The following is a 15,666-nucleotide window of genomic DNA, read 5'->3' on the forward strand; positions in this document are numbered from 1 at the left end:
AAGGGAAAAATAAATTTAAAGGAAGGGGACAAAATAACACATACTTGAAGCAATAATAGACCTGCAGCAGTCTGGGCTGTCCACTGCCTGAGTTGAGTACAGGCTGATACCAGGGATGTGTTTGTGCTGCTCTGGGTGTTTGTCAGCTTAGAGCAAGTCCATTGTTTGGAATTCAGTTGCTGAGAGCAATTAGTCTGAATCACTCCCTGCAAACAGACTGATTAATTTAGACTTTCTCTGTTTTCAGGGTGTCTGCGATTAGATCATTAGTCCTTCAAATTTATTAATTATTGAGATGTATTAGACAACTTTTCACACTTCTTTTTGAAGGCATAATCATGCCTAATTTACAACTGCTAAGGATTTGGATGGTGCTGAATGCTTATTTTGATATTTTCTGGATCCCATGTAGCTCTGCCTACAAGGGCTGGTGCTGCAAGTGTTTGTCTGTGCCAAATCCAGTTTCTGGATGTGCAGAGTGTGGGTCTGAAACTCTTCCCTTATAGACAGTGATCCTTGTGAGCATCCCTCTGGGACTGACCATGGTAAATGACTGCACTGAGATAGGAACCTCAGGAAAATGGATTTGAGTTTGAACAAAAGCAATTAATCCATAGGCACCTTTTGTAAATTAATGTTAAATTAGGAAACACAGGATGGCAGAACAGGGAGAGAACACAGGACCCAGAGACTCTGCAGTGCCTCTTCTTTTGTAGGTAATGGTGATTTAGACAGCAGGTTTCTTAAATTATTCAGCCTTTATCAGTTGTCAGAGCTCAGTCTTGGGGTGGCAACTGCCTGCATTAATTAAAGAATCATAGAATGGTTTGGGCTGAAAGGGACCATAAAGATTATGTAGTTCCAACTCACCTGCCATGGGCAAGGACACCTTCCACTAGACCAGGTTGCTCCAAGCCCAATCCAACCTGCCCTGCAACACTTCTAGGGAGGGGGCACCCACAATCTATCTAGACAACCCTTCCCTATGCCTCACCACCCTCACAGTCAATAATTTCTTCTTTATGTCTGTTCTAAACCTGCCCTCTTTTAGCTTGAAACCATTACCTCTTGCTTTATCACTACGCTGCCGGCTAGAGTCCCTCCCCAACTTTCCTGTGCACCCTCTTTATGTAGTGGCAAGCCACCATAAGGCTCTGTAAGGCACTCTGTCTTTCTGAGACCCCCACAATAAGGAGCTTGTATTAGGCCAAAGACTTGAGAACACAAGAAGGTGCAATTATTTGCACCAAATAGTACTGCCTCGTAGTAGAAACTGCTTACTGCATCCTGGCAAGGTTAATGTATCTCCTGCCCTGGCCTTGTGCTCTCCAGTGTGTTCATACCTGAGCCCTGACTGGGAAGCTGCCCTTCAACTGGAATAATTCTTCCTACAGGCAAATCTGTTCCTGGTGTCATTGAGTCCCTGACGTGTGTGGTATCGTATTTGGGTAGAGCCTTGCAGTTTTCCTTTAGTTCCTTGAGTCTTTTACAGAATCACAGTAACATTCAGGTTGGAAAAGACCCTCAGGATCACCAAGTCCATCCCAGAACCCTACTCTACAAGGGTCACCCCTAAACCATGTCCCCAAGCACCCCATCCAAACCACCTTTAAACACAGCCAGGCTTGGTGACTCAACCACCTCCCTGGGCAGCACATTCCAATCCCTGACCACTCTTGATGGGAAAACTTCTTCCTAATGTCCAATCTAAACCTACCCAGTCATAGCTTGAGGCCATTCCCTCTTGTTCTATCACTAATTGCCTGTGAGAAGAGACCAGCATCAGCCTCTCTACAATGTCCTTTCAGGTAGTTGTAGAGAGCAATGAGGTCTCCCCTCAGCCTTCTCTACTCCATCTAACCATCCCCAGCTCCCTCAGTCGTTCCACATCAGATTTACTCTGCAGGCCCTCCACAGCTTCCTTGCCCTCCTCTGCACTGGCTCCAGCACCTCCACATCTCTCCTGTATTGAAGTTCCCAAAACTGGACACAATACTTGAGGTGTGGCCTCACCAGGGCTGAGTACAAGGGGACAATCCCCTCCCTACTCCTGCTGGATTTCTGATACAAGCCAGGATGCCTTGGGCTTTCTTGGCCACCTGGGCACACTGCTGGCTCCTATCCAGTTGCTCGTTGATTTTAAAAATGCTGTGTCTGAAGTGTCTTGCACAGAGCATCCTGCATCTGCCTCTTTCATTCTAATTCTCAGTTTAGGCTTCTTTTGCTCTTCTTTTCACCCATCAGGTTTGGGAGTACGTACATTCTTCATGCTTTTCTGGTCTCTTTTGGTTTATTATTTTGTTGTTGTGATAGATTTTTCTTGGTTCTTGGGGTGTTTTTGTTTGTTTCTTGATATATCTTCCCTTGGAACCTATTGGTGATGCTTGTTTCCAAGCCATGTTTCATTTCCATCTGGCCACGTAAAACTAGCTGGGCACAAAACTTTCCAAAATTACTTGAAGTTCCTGCCAGCAGAATACTTTTTTTTGTCCCCTGATTTCCCCTTTTAGCCTTGATCTCTGCTATTTGACTGCAAGAATATAGTGCTTTTCCACTTAAAAGGAGAAGTGTGTGTTGCATTTTAAAATGTCTTTTAGTCCATGTTGTAAATAACTCTCAGTAATTCTATTTCTAGTAAGATTTGTAAAGAAAATTATTCTTTACGTGCATATAAAATAAGCCCTTCATTTCCTCCTTCAGATTAAAATTCAGGTTTTAAGCTAAACCTTTAAGCTGGTCTAGGTTATATTTCACACTGTTCTTTGATTTTATTTCTTTTTTTCCCCTAGAACTTTTAGGCAACTTGGTAGTAATATGTCAGTAACTAGACTTGTTTCATATTCTACATTTCCAGTAAGTTTACTCCCATAAAATAGTGTGTGGCATGAAATTATATCTGGTTTTCTGTGGTTTTTTTTTTATTTCCTAGTGATGAAGGAAGTGTGTAGGAGTATTAAACACAGCTGATGGGATCCATCTCTCAGTAGCTGCTAGAGGGCAGCAGTATCCATTTAAAAACACCATTAACAGTTTCTTGGGCCTAAGCCCTCTCCTGCTGCTGAGTCCCAGCAACTTTTGCTTACTGAAGCTTGTTCGGGTTTAGTCTGCCAGCATTCATTGCTTTTTTAGTGTGAGTGGAAGAAATTGGAAGTAAAATAGGTATTGCATAAATTCAAGGGAGCATCATTGTTGAGGGGCATGTTCTTTCTCTAATGGGAAAACAAGTGCAAATGATGGGCTCATTCTTTACTGGTCATCCTCTCTTTTTCACAGAATCACAGGGTGTTAGGGGCCAGAAGGGACCTCGAAAGATCATCTAGTCCAACCCCCTTGCCAGAGCAGGGTACCAGGTCACTGAGTTTGATTTAGACTGAGAAACAGATAATCCTGCTTGGTTTACATATAATTTGCATATATTTTACTGTCACAACCTTATTGTCATTGTGTAGCATTTAAATGAAGCTTAGACCATGGCACCTCGCTTTTCCCAATGAAAATGTTTTTCTTGGCTTAAATTCTCAACTGATTTCAGGAATGATTGGTCTCCTTGCATTGCCCCATTGACATTGATACAGCTGGTGTGACTCATGAATTGAGTTCAAGTCTTGCATTGCAAAAGAGCCTGGGTGCATGTGCTTAAAAGTTGTCTGGGCTGCCTTCACTGGGAAAGGGCTCCTGAGAAGCCTTATTTATTTTATTTTATTTTTTTTTCGGTGGTCTAGCTTCTTCAAAAAATTATCAATTTCTGTCATTCTTAAAGAAAAGGTTTTTTTTCTATGACTGGTTAATCTCCAAAATCACAAGGCACTTTTATTTTAAGTTAAGCTTTCTGGCTAGATTGCAGATTGTCTCTGATAAGTAGCTGTCAATAGATCCAGACATCCTTCAGGTCTTGAATGCAGAAGGCTTCCAGCCTTGAATTCAAAAGCAGTTAATAATTTGCAGTCTTTGCTATTCATCCCATCAGGTGGGCCTTGCCCACCTGCCTTATTTCTTATTTCCCATCTCCTTTTTAACCTATTTTTATCATCTGGACGTAATCTAGGGTGTCTTAAAGACAGAAATGAACGCAATGATGGACAGGGAGGTACAAGAGGCTTCATCAACATCCAGGCAGCAACTTGAGGGAAGCCTTGAAAGCCCCAAAATTGGCTGTGGTGCCATATGCTCTCCTCCCCACTCCCCCCATCGTTTCTCTGCTGGCCATCCAGGTCCGCCCCGGTGAACTCGGCAGAGCTCTGGTGCGCACCAGCTCCTGCCCCAGAGGTGCAAGTCCACCCGTGTGGCGGTGCGGGGGCGTCAGGCCGTCATTTGTATGATCCAGGAGCCGCCGACCCCTTCCTGCCGCCTGCCTAGTTGAGATGTTCCCCCTCTGACAGGCAGACAGGCGAGCGCCACCGCAGCCTGCGCCCCGCCGCAATTATTCTTCCCTAACAATTAACACCGGTGCTAACTTGACACCTTTTCCTTGTTTGCCTTTTGTGACCCAGCGTCCCTTCTTCTATTAATTCCCGGCGTTAATATTTCGCTGCGGCGCGCGAGTGCCGCCGCTCACCCGTGAAACGGTTTGAACATTATGTAGCTGTCAGGAGAGCGAGGGATTACCCAGGCTGCCTTGCTGGAGTAAGTGACACCACTGAGGCTCCGGGTTGAGATGTTTATTTTGAGAGCAACCTGACAAGCATGAAGGCCTGATCCCAGAGTGGCAATCTTATTTAATTAAAGGCCTCTCTTTTCTTTTCTCTCTCTCTTTTTCTTTTTTTTTATTACAGCTTTTTCTCACTCACTGTTTTTCTTTTTTAATCGTATTTTTATATATTTAAGCTCAAATATATTTAAGCACAGAATCAACTAGCCTGGAAGAGATCTCCAAGGTCATTTGAGTCCAACCGATCACCCAACCCCAATTTAAGCACAAATATATTTAAGCACAGAATCAACCAGGTTGGAAGAGACCTCCAAGATCGAGTCCAACTGATCACCCAGCCCTAATTTAAGCACAAATGTATTTAAGCACAAATATACTTAAGCTCAAATATATTTAAGCACAGAATCAACCAGGTTAGAAGAGTCCAACCCTAATTTAAGCACAAATATATTGAAGCTCAAATATATTTAAGCACAGAATCAACCAAGTTGGAAGAGACCTCCAAGATTGTCAAGTACAACCGATCACCCAGCCCATATTTAAGCACAAATATTTTTAAGCACAAGTATTTTTAAACACAGAATCAACCAGGTTGGAAGAGATCTCCAAAATCGAGTCCAACTGATCACCCAGCCCTAATTTAGGCACAAATATATTTAAGCACAAATAAATATATTCAAGCACAGAATCAACCAGGTTGGAAGAGACCTCCAAGATTGAGTCCAACTGATCACCTAGCCCTAATTTAAGTACAAATATATTTAAGTGCAAATATATTTAAGTAGATATTAACTTCCTAAACATACATACATTTTAATATATGTAAGTATGTGTCAATATATGTAAATGTAAAAGGAGGAATTCTTTTCTATATAAGAATGATGGCTAAAGCCTGGCTCACATTAGCAGTGCTGGGCAGCCCTTCCCCCTCTTTTATTTTCCTTTACTATATATCAACCTGGAAGGCTTTCAGAGCAATAATGCAATTCGGATGCTTACTTAGTGGCAGGCTTCTTGCTTCCCATCCTTGGAGAAAAGGGCCTAGAGTTTTACACTTGCAGTTATTGAACCTGCTGGCTGTTTCCTTTCTCTGTCTCCTCTTTCTCTTTCTCTCTCTCTCTTTCTTCCTCTTTCTTTTTCAGGTTTTGCCCTCATTCATGGATTTTATGTGCCCAAAGCAGATGAGTTATAGCTTTAGACTACCTGCCTCCATTGCCCCCTTCATGTTTTCATTTCATCAGTTCCTTTCTTTCTCTTGGCCAGTTGCTATTTCATGCACAGAATAGGTTGTGGGCATTATTGTTATGATTTTTATTTTTAATAATGCAACTTTTTCCTGCTTATCCTGTAAATAAAAGGCAGGGATTTGTTTTTCTGGGCCTTTGGGGTTGGATTTTTTTTTTTGTTTGTTTTGTTGTTGTTGTGGATTTTTTTTTGTTGTTGTTATTGGTTTTTTTTTGTTGGTTGGTTTGGGGTTTTTTTGTTGTTGTTTGTTTGTTTTTTAATAAACTGGGAGAAGCTAAGGCCAAAGAGCTGTGCTGTCATTTCTTAACTTCTGCATTCCCTGAGGGCTACTGCCCACATTGTGGAGCCATGGTTTACCCGTGTGTTTCCACTTGTAGAAAGCGTGCTGGCTTAAAGCTGTACCTTTTATTTAGGAGTATAATCATAGTTCTAAGAAGCATTCTAGGGAAAGGTCTAGTCCTAACCCACTGAAAACGATGAGAAGCTGCCCTCTGACTTCTCTGGCTTTAGATCAGACCCTTATCATTCTCTCTTAGAGGAGGAGGAGAAGAAGAAGAAACTTATCTTAAATTCACAGCCTTTTTCATAAAAAAGGGGTTGATTTTCAACAAGTAATCTTTAGGAGAAGGATCAAGCTGCGGGTAGTATTTGAAAACCAACCGATATTTTCAGTTGGTTTTCTGTGAATGAAATACCCTTTCTGTGCAGAATTGGCTAAGGCTATACAACTCTTCCCTTTCAAAATGAGAACACAATAAAAACTTTTTATAATTCATAAAAACAAGCCTGTGTGCCCCAGGAGCTCAACTCTTGACTCTGGAATTGCAAATAGATGCTTACTTTGAGTCAGTCTGGCTTCACATAACGCTGATAGGAGCTTTGGATGTTTAAATATGGGTTTTTTTCACATTCTCACTGTTTCCCCAAACTACTCACAAAAACTGAGTTTTGGTCCTACACTGGGTTATCCTGAACTGCCACACATTTGTCAGCTGGTATCTCAGTGGGACCAGGGGGAACAGGTTCAGATTATTTCCAAACGTGAAGTCTGGTGTCAGAGTCATTCTTTCCTTGCCTGCGACCGACACTGCAGGCTTAGGGGCGGCCAGGACTGTCACATTATCTGTTAGTCTTCTAATGAAATGGATCTGTTAGGAGGGAATTTTAATGCCAAATATGAGGTATAATATAGGTAATATTGAATATGACAGATGAGCAGCACCTGGGATCAGTTAATTCTAAATTCTACTGCACCTCAGTTTTATTCTTTCCCTTATTTGCAGCTTGTGAGATTCTTTTTCAGCAAAGCCTGTATGCATTCCTAAATCAACCATCTATTTAACTCCTTTGTGTACCTTGCTCCCCCTTCTGTATGGTGTCCTGCACAATGATTGGTGTTAGTGCAGATGCTGCTGCTTTAATAACAATAATAAAAAAGTTGATTCCCTCTTCTGTTTTCCTTTTGACAGCTGCAAGTATTTCTATTGCTGCCGAGTGGCACGAGCTACATGTTCCGTCCATGGACATCTGCTCCATAAAAATGTGGGATGTTACTGCCATGGCAAATTGTGCCACTTGGATTAAAAAATGTGTTACCTGAATATTGTTTGTTGCTGTTATGGAGTCTTTTCTGTGTGTGGTTTTTATCCAGAGCTGGTGGATAATGTCAGTATTTTTTTACTGAAACTTAACATTTTGGTTTTAAGTAAATTGGGAAGCGATGAAATCCCAAAGGGTGTTGTAGCTCTTGTGCCTGATTTCCTTGGAGCTCCTATCCAAGTTATGATGCTTTTGAGTTTTGCTCTTTTTGTATATTTATAGTCACAGGATCACAGTTTCTCTCTTCCACTATGTTTTTAGTTGGCCTGTAAAGAGTCCTTTGTGCCTGCCTCTGTTTGCTCTTTTCCCAAATTAAAATGCTAATTAAGTTACTAAAGAATAATTAACATTCTTTAAGACTAACACGGCAGAGATCAAGCAAAGTGAAGAGTTTTTGTTGCCTGCTTTCAGACAACTGTCTGGTTCTGTTCTGTAGCTTTCCTGTGGGAAGTAGCAATTTTTATATAGGTAGTTTATGTATGCATCTATAAAATGAGTCATTACCATTTGTTGTTATTTATTGTTTTATGAAAATACAATTTAAGGTTGTGGGCATAGTAATCTATTTATTTTATTTATTATGGCAGGTACAAGTGACCCATATGTGAAGTTTAAGCTGAATGGGAAAACTTTATACAAAAGTAAAGTAGTCTACAAGAACCTCAACCCAGTTTGGGATGAGACCGTTGTGCTGCCTGTACAGACCCTTGATCAAAAGCTTTGGATCAAGGTAAGTTTTGGGTTTAGATTTTTTTTTTCTGAGTGACAGATCGATTTTTTTTTTTTAAGCAATTATTTTCAGCTTTAGAAACTTCCTGATTTTTATTCACTGTTGCACACAAGTCAGTCGAGGAGTTTCAGCAATTTCAAATTAAGGTGCACATACGTCTTTTCCAGATTTTACTTGCATGTTTTGCTTTCTGTCTACGAAAACCCCAGCTGAAATAAAACTCCTTGATTTGGATATGTTTAAAGCTATGGAGCAAAGTTCTGCTTGCTCTTACCATGCTTGTGCAAACTCAGTGAAACCAACAGTGGTTTCATAAGCACGTTTTAAGAGTGTAATTTGGCTGGGTGGAACAGAATTATTACCTGGGATGCAGCCGTGACAAGTAGCAAAGCCTTTTCTCATTATGAGTAACGTTACAGTTACCAGAACTGCAAGCTACCAGTTGTGAGCACTAATTGCTAAAACATCTGTAGCCAGAAGTACCTGATTTTTGTGCAGCATTTCATTATGCCATCTTGCTGAGCATAAAGGAACAGGCACAATCCATAGCAGCACACATGTCTCTGATTACATAATATTAAGAAGATACTTTCAAAATGCTGTTTAAATAGTTAAAAATACAAATTAAAGCAGGGAGATGGAAAATTATCTCTGAATTATATCTTGGCTTTGATCTCTCAAATACAAAATTGAACTGTGAAAGAGTTGAAAAATACCTGTTCTTTTATTGGTTTGGCTTTTGATGTGAAAAATCAGAAATATTTATGTTATTTTGCTACCAGGTGTACGATCGAGATTTAACCTCTTCAGACTTCATGGGCTCGGCATTTGTAGTGCTTGCTGAACTTGAGCTTAATAGGTAATGCATTTACTTAATTAAAGATTATTATTGCAGGTAAATAACGAAATGCTTTTGCTGCAGCTTGGAATTTGTCTATTCAGGAAAACTTGTTTTGGTAGGAGGGTGGGGAGTGCATTTTAAAAGAAATCTCTTGATGAATCTTGTAAATGCCTATTTTTATCTGGCATTGTGTGCTGGATTCAAATCCAACCTGGATGGAGCCCAGTTCAGCAGAAGGCACCCATTGCTTTTCATGTCTAGGAATAAGAATAAGAGTTTCATATGTGGCATTGTTTAGGGAGAGCTACACCAGAATAATTTATGGAGGTGGAAGAAGAAAAGAGGGAGAAGGTTGAGACCCCTTCTTAGCCCCACATAGCATGGGGGGGTCCTTTTTCTGTCTGTAATTGGGCTGGGGAGTGGTTTGCCTGGCTGGCTGGCTGCGAGCGCCCTGTTTCCAGCCTCCCCCCGCAGCCATCCATCCCCACGGCAGCTCATCTGGCCCTGATTTAGTGCAGAGGCAAGCCCTGTGCCTTTTGTCTGTTGCTGCTTGGTCTCAATGTGGAGCTGGAAGCCAGGAATTCAAGTTTTAGTTCTCTCTTTCATACTCCCTTGCTGTGTGACTTTTTTTGTTGTTGTTGAGCAAATGAGCTTTCCCTGTGCAGGAGTTCAGTAGTCCCTGTGGCTGTAGTATCTGAGCTGCTAGAAACATGGATGAATTTATCTGTGACAGAGTGCCACTAGGTAAATGCCAGCATTCCCTTTTTCAGAGGGGAAACTGAGTCACAGAGGGAGGTTAAGCACAGGCAGGAGTAAGGCAGAACACAGATCTCATGAGTGGAATTTAAGCCATTAACATTAGAAAATTCACTTGGATGAGTTTCTTTGTTACTCTTCTTCCCTGCACAGTGGAGGTGGTAGGAACTTAATTCAGTGTTCATCTTCAGATGGAGGCTTAAAAGCATAAAGTAATGTTATATAGTCTGCATTATTAAGTGGGGGTTATATTTTGTCAGAATTAACAAGGAAACCTCCAGATTTCCCATTTTAACATTTCAACTCAATATTGGGAATTTCAGACAAGAAGTTGAAATTTGCACAGCTCAGCGTGACCTTTAATAATCAACTCAACTGAAGTCAATAAATGCACATCTCTTTTCTTTTTTTTTTTTTCTTTTTCCTTTTTAGAACTACTGAACAGGTTTTAAAACTGGAAGATCCCAACAGTTTGGAAGATGACATGGGAGTAATTGTATTAAATTTGAGTCTGGCAGTCAAGCAAGGAGACTTCAAGAGAAATGTAAGTGATACAGGAAACCAAATGTATAGCTGGAAAGTGTAGGTTGTGGGGGGAAAAAAAAGAGCTGACATTATCAGATTTATTGGGAAAGGCCACCTTTGTTTTCATCCTTCAAGATTCAATATTGAAATGGAGGTAGATCATAACTTAAAAACAAGCCCCATATGTAACTGGGTAAAAGCTATGCAGACATCAGTAGCTAGATGCTTCTGTCTCCTAGCTGCAATGTGCACTGTGTCTGTGGTCCCTATGTACCTCTGGTTTTCAAGCCAGTCCAGTTTTAAATGTGTAATAAATATGTGAAGAGGAAATCTTTCTACAAGTCTTCCATATAGTCTAGTATGAAAGATGCTGATAGCAGCACTTTATTGAATTATAGGTATGGAATTCCAGTCTGAATGGGATTATTTATAGAAATTGAAACATTTCAAGTGTTTGGAAAGCAGAATAAGAAAAAAAGCAAATGTGGGATGTATGCTGTTCACTGTTTTAATTGAGAATTGTAACATCTCAGTTAATAGTAAGGTAATGGTAGGGTTATTTCTACCTCAGCATGTGATCAGTTAAAAGTGTGATGGCCACATTCAAAACGGCATTGTCATATTTCAGTATCAGTATTATGATATGGCTTAGATCTGGGATGTCAGTTCTCCCTCTGAGTTGTACAAGAGTGCTGTTGGCATACAAGTCACTGGATTGCAGGAAGTGAGAAGGCAAAGAAATAAAATTGCTGTTTTTGCTAAAGAAATTTAGCCAAAAAGAACCTCAGGAATTCTGGGATTTTTCAGAAAGCATTGGCTAAAATGGACCTAGCCAGTGAAACAGAAAATTGGTTTAAAAGTAGCAGCTTTTGGTACCCTTGGTTGGGTGCTTAGCTAACGTTTAGAGTGCAGATGATAAGAAGAGTTGGTGCACACTGACATTATTTTTTCTGAAGACAATGTTTTAAGCCCTCATATTTCAAATGCAAATTGCTCAACCATTTCCACTGGAATCTGACCAGGGAAATGGCTCTGTCCCCATTAGCACTCATCAGCAAGGTAGAAAGGTGATTTTTTTTTTTTTTTCTTCTCTCTTTCCCCTTTCCCCCCCCCCACCCTCCCTTTAAAATTACCTTACTGTAGAACTGGATGGCACCAAAAGTACAAGCCATGTTTCTTACTAATGGCTCTGGGTCCCTCAACTTTTTATTTTTGATTTTTTTAAAATGTCTTTTATTTTACATTTCCTCTTTTTTTTTTTGGTGCAATGCAGATATTTTGCGTTTGTTATGTTCCATGAGGGAGTGGAGGTAGATGAATGCAGTAGTAGATCCGGTCCCCTACTTAGTAATAAGCTGTTCTAACACTTTGGAAAAGCTGCTGTTTGATCTAGTTCACTAAACCCTTTATCTGTTTTACTCATTCTCTTTTTCTTCTCTCTGGGTTCTCTTTGGTGTGCTGGTGGGAACACGTGACTAGAGATGGTCAAGTCGGAAGAAGCGAACTTCATCCAAGGTAATCGATGTTTTCCCTTCAAAAAAAGTCCTCTCCCAACACCTTTGTGCCATCTTGTGAAACAAAGTGTAAATATCTGAAAACTCTGAAGACTGAGTGCACCTGTCTAAACGCAATAGCAGGATTATTTTGTTTGTTTTCTTTGCCTTATTTTTTTTAATGAGATGAGACATTGCTGCTGTTATTGTAGGCCCTATTGTAATGTCTAGTGGCAAGCTGACAGTAAGATCCCACTCTGCAAAGACCTTCAGAAAGAAAGAAATTGTGTGTGCTAAGGAAATGGTTGTAAACACAACCAGGAGCTATGGGAGATAGGAGCTGCTCAAGGATACCTGAAAGGTGGCCAGTGGTCGGTACTGGAGCTGAGCCGTGTCTCTCCTGGTTCCTGCTGTCATTGTTTGGGTTGCATCTCATCATGTGGGGAATTTGTGAGGCAGTATTTCTTTCTTCTGCTTGCTCTTATGAGTTTGGAAAATCCTTTTGAGTTTGGGACAGAGGCAAGCAGGGAGTTTTCATTGCCAGCAATGAAAGAGGGTTTCCAAGATCTGTGTGTCGCTGCATATCTACATAACTTGATTCCCTTGGTCTTCTGTAGTATCCCTGAAGGCTTCCATTACTTTTATATTCCTGTACTGTTCCATTTTTGCATTTGGTTTTAACTTGTTTGGGAAACAGACTGTATTTTTATTTTTTATTTTTTTATTTCTTCTGTAATGCTTTACTTTTGCTATTGAATAAATGACAATGATGTAGGAACTGTAGACCTCAGTACCCAGCATGAGAAGTATGTAGTCTAACTTTGTGAAAAGCAGAATCTGGCTCTGATGAGGACACATCCACCTTCATATTTTCTCTATATAGCTATTGGTTTGTGCCTAAATAAACTGCATAGTTCATCTTCTCCACAATATCTTCTCAGGTATTATGCCAGGAAGTATATTTCTGTCTATAGAAGTGGCACAAAATTCTGCCCTTGGCCCTGGATGGCAGCAGTGTTGTGAGCCCCAGATCCAGGGATACTGCAACCCTTCCAGGGGTGCTCAGTGCAGGGAGCCACCAGGCATCCCTGAACACTGTATGACAGAAAGTGATGGAGTAACTGAAGAGTTCAGAATGTTAGTTTTTAGCTAAAGCTCTGGAAATTACTGGGCACTCTGTTGATGTAACTTGGTCCCCCTACATGTGCAGAAAGCTGTCTCTTGATGCTGGTTGGCTTTGGCTTCTGATCCTTGTTTGTCCAGAATAGCTAAACTGTCTTAGTTGCTGCCACAGCAGTGTGGTTTTGGGTCTTTTTGAGTGTGTGATATATCTCACTGTATTTTGAATAATTTTTTTCCTGCAGGTTTTTGGACCTTTAGCTGTAACCCATACTGGTCTTTCAGTTCTCAGGACTCTGGCTTCTGCCTTAGCATCTTTGAACATAACATGTGGAGATGCTGAAGCACAGCGCTGAGTTAGAAGTGAAAGTATTGTTTAAAAGAGGAGGGGAAAAAAGAGCGGCAGCCCTGTGCTCTATTCTGTTCCAGTCACTAGAGGGTAGGAGAGCTTCAGTTCTTCCTTCCCACGGAAGACGACACAGTTCATGCTCCAGCGTGATCTCTAAAGAAAAGCTCTGTGACCATCCAAAGGCAGTAAAAATATTTCCCGGCATGCGCTGGAGAAATCTGACAAAGCAGTATTTCCTGCTTTATTGATTCTGCTTCTGCACTAAAACACTAGTACTGTACATCAATAACCACCTTTAGTTAGGAAACTCTGGGCTGGGGAAGCAGTACTAGCAGTTTGTGGCAGAACATAAAGGCTGGGAAGAAAAATTGTGTGCATGGGGAATATAGGTGCCTAGGGAAGGCACAAGAGGTTATGGAAGAATAGCCAGAGACTGTGATGGGGTAGAAAACAATGTTTCTGGACGAGGTGAAGACACAGGAAAAAGGAGGGCAAGGGAAATGGAGAGAGCTCGCTAACAGATACACAAACTCGTCTCTTTTTTGGCTGCTGGGCTGACTTGGGTTGACTGTTGCAGGAAAAAAAGGCTTTATACTTTCCACTTGAGCAGCAGGACTGAGACAGATTTAAACTTCATCTCTGTGGGTTTAGGCAAATAAAAGTTCTGTGCTTGAAATAGTTTTCCTGGTTTGGTGTTTTTCCTTTGCTTGGTTGTTTTGTTTTTGTTCTGATCTATAGCTGACCTCTACTGTAATATTTAGCTTTTCTTACACAAACACAGGGAAAATTTTAAGGATGGACAAAATGAGTATAATGTTCACAGCTTTTTAAAATCTGTATTGCTTAGATGAAAGAAATCTGTTTATAGTCTAAATTTGGCCATTTTATGTTATCTTAGTGCAGATTTGGCACCTCAGTGTCCTCAGTGAGTCTTTTTACATTATTTTGAGTGGATTCTGACTGACTTCTCAAATTCACCCCACTTAGTACCTCCGTTGATGGTATTAATACCTGATGCAACTCCAGACTGGTGTCAGGGTTGTCAGACTGGTGAAGGGGTTCAGGTGGGCTGTTGCAGATACTCTGCCTTCTTTATGTATGTTATTTGAGCTCCTTTGCTTTTTAAAGAAAAAGCTACATTTCAGACAACAACAAAAAGAGCAGCAGTACCAGATCTCCAGTCTAGCTACTGAATATTGTCTTTTAAATCATTTTGGTGCAGAAGCTGTTGAACTGGATGATTTAGCTATCTGTTGATTACGAAGTATATATTTTTGCCCTACTGCTAGAAAGGAATCATCACACTTTTGGACGAACTCCCAAGACATGGGCAGCACATTCAGATCCCTCATTTTTCATAAGAGCTGAGAACTGTATTGTCCTCTGTGGGAGCTGTCTCCAAGAGTGCTGCTTTCTTCTTTCTCATGGAGGGTGGCATTGCAAAGGGAAGAGGATGCTGTTAGGCAGTATTAACGTTTGCATTTGTAGCTGTGTATTGGCAAGCTCTCCCCTCTTTTCTGTTTCTCTTTCTGGAGCTGTCTGGGGTGCAGAGGGAGTTGGTAGCTATCTCTGCTGGAGCCCAACATGCTGATGCTCAGTAGCCTTGTTTGTCCCGGGTGGCTTGAGTCTCACCCCGAGTGCCCTGCACGCTATTTCCAGCATTTGTACAGCTCAATAACCTTTAAGTGTTGAACATCTATGAAGCAAATAAGCAGGTTTGCTTGGGGTGGATTGACCCACAGCAGTCGAGTCCTGAAACAAAAGTGACGCAATTGCCACCTTGATAGCCTAAGCTGATTGAATAAATTGGCTGAAAGGCTGACTGGACCCAAGTGCATCTCAGCCTCTCAGCGCAGAGAGAAAATCCCTCGCTCTCCTTTTGCTTTTCTGCTTGGGCTGCTGGGTTTCATTTTTGCCTGCCTCATTGTATTTGGCTTTCTCCCCCAACACCCTGTGGGCAGCGACGCTCTCCAAGCGTTATGCGCGGCGGAGGGACTTGGTTGCCACAGGGTCACGCATCGTGGCGGCAATCTCGTGTCGGTTCACTTGCCTTTCTCACTGCCCTCTTCTCTTTCCCAAGGGGAGGCTGCCTCTGCAAAATGGTTTCCCTGCCTAATGAGGAGAGGTCTGAAGAGTCTTCTTATTTGCCTGTTGTTGTTTTCTCAAATGGCAAATTACGTGGCCCAGTTTTGATGTTGACCTCTTCACAGGGATTGCAGCAGGGTTGCTGTTGTCCTGTCTCATCCTTTTAAATGAAAGATGTGAGAGATGGGCTTGCTTCACACTTGACCACCTTGCCGTGTCATTTGAATGTACGATTTCTCTGCATCTCTTTATTGCTTCAAAAACAAGTTTGAACTT

General features: G+C 41.3%; 1 protein-coding gene across 1 annotated transcript in view; it reads left to right on the plus strand.

Annotated features, from left to right (window-relative positions):
- The window catches only part of MCTP2 (multiple C2 and transmembrane domain containing 2), a 108,516-nt gene that overhangs the window by 11,483 nt on the left and 81,367 nt on the right, over positions 1 to 15,666 (plus strand). Inside the window, exons 4-7 of the mRNA XM_054388334.1 lie at positions 8,080 to 8,222; positions 9,005 to 9,081; positions 10,252 to 10,363; positions 11,824 to 11,859. Of these exons, the coding sequence (XP_054244309.1) occupies positions 8,080 to 8,222; positions 9,005 to 9,081; positions 10,252 to 10,363; positions 11,824 to 11,859 (368 nt within the window). The remainder of the gene's footprint in view (positions 1 to 8,079; positions 8,223 to 9,004; positions 9,082 to 10,251; positions 10,364 to 11,823; positions 11,860 to 15,666) is intronic.

Source organism: Indicator indicator, chromosome 16 (genome assembly GCF_027791375.1).
Source record: "Indicator indicator isolate 239-I01 chromosome 16, UM_Iind_1.1, whole genome shotgun sequence".
NCBI lineage: Eukaryota > Metazoa > Chordata > Aves > Piciformes > Indicatoridae > Indicator > Indicator indicator.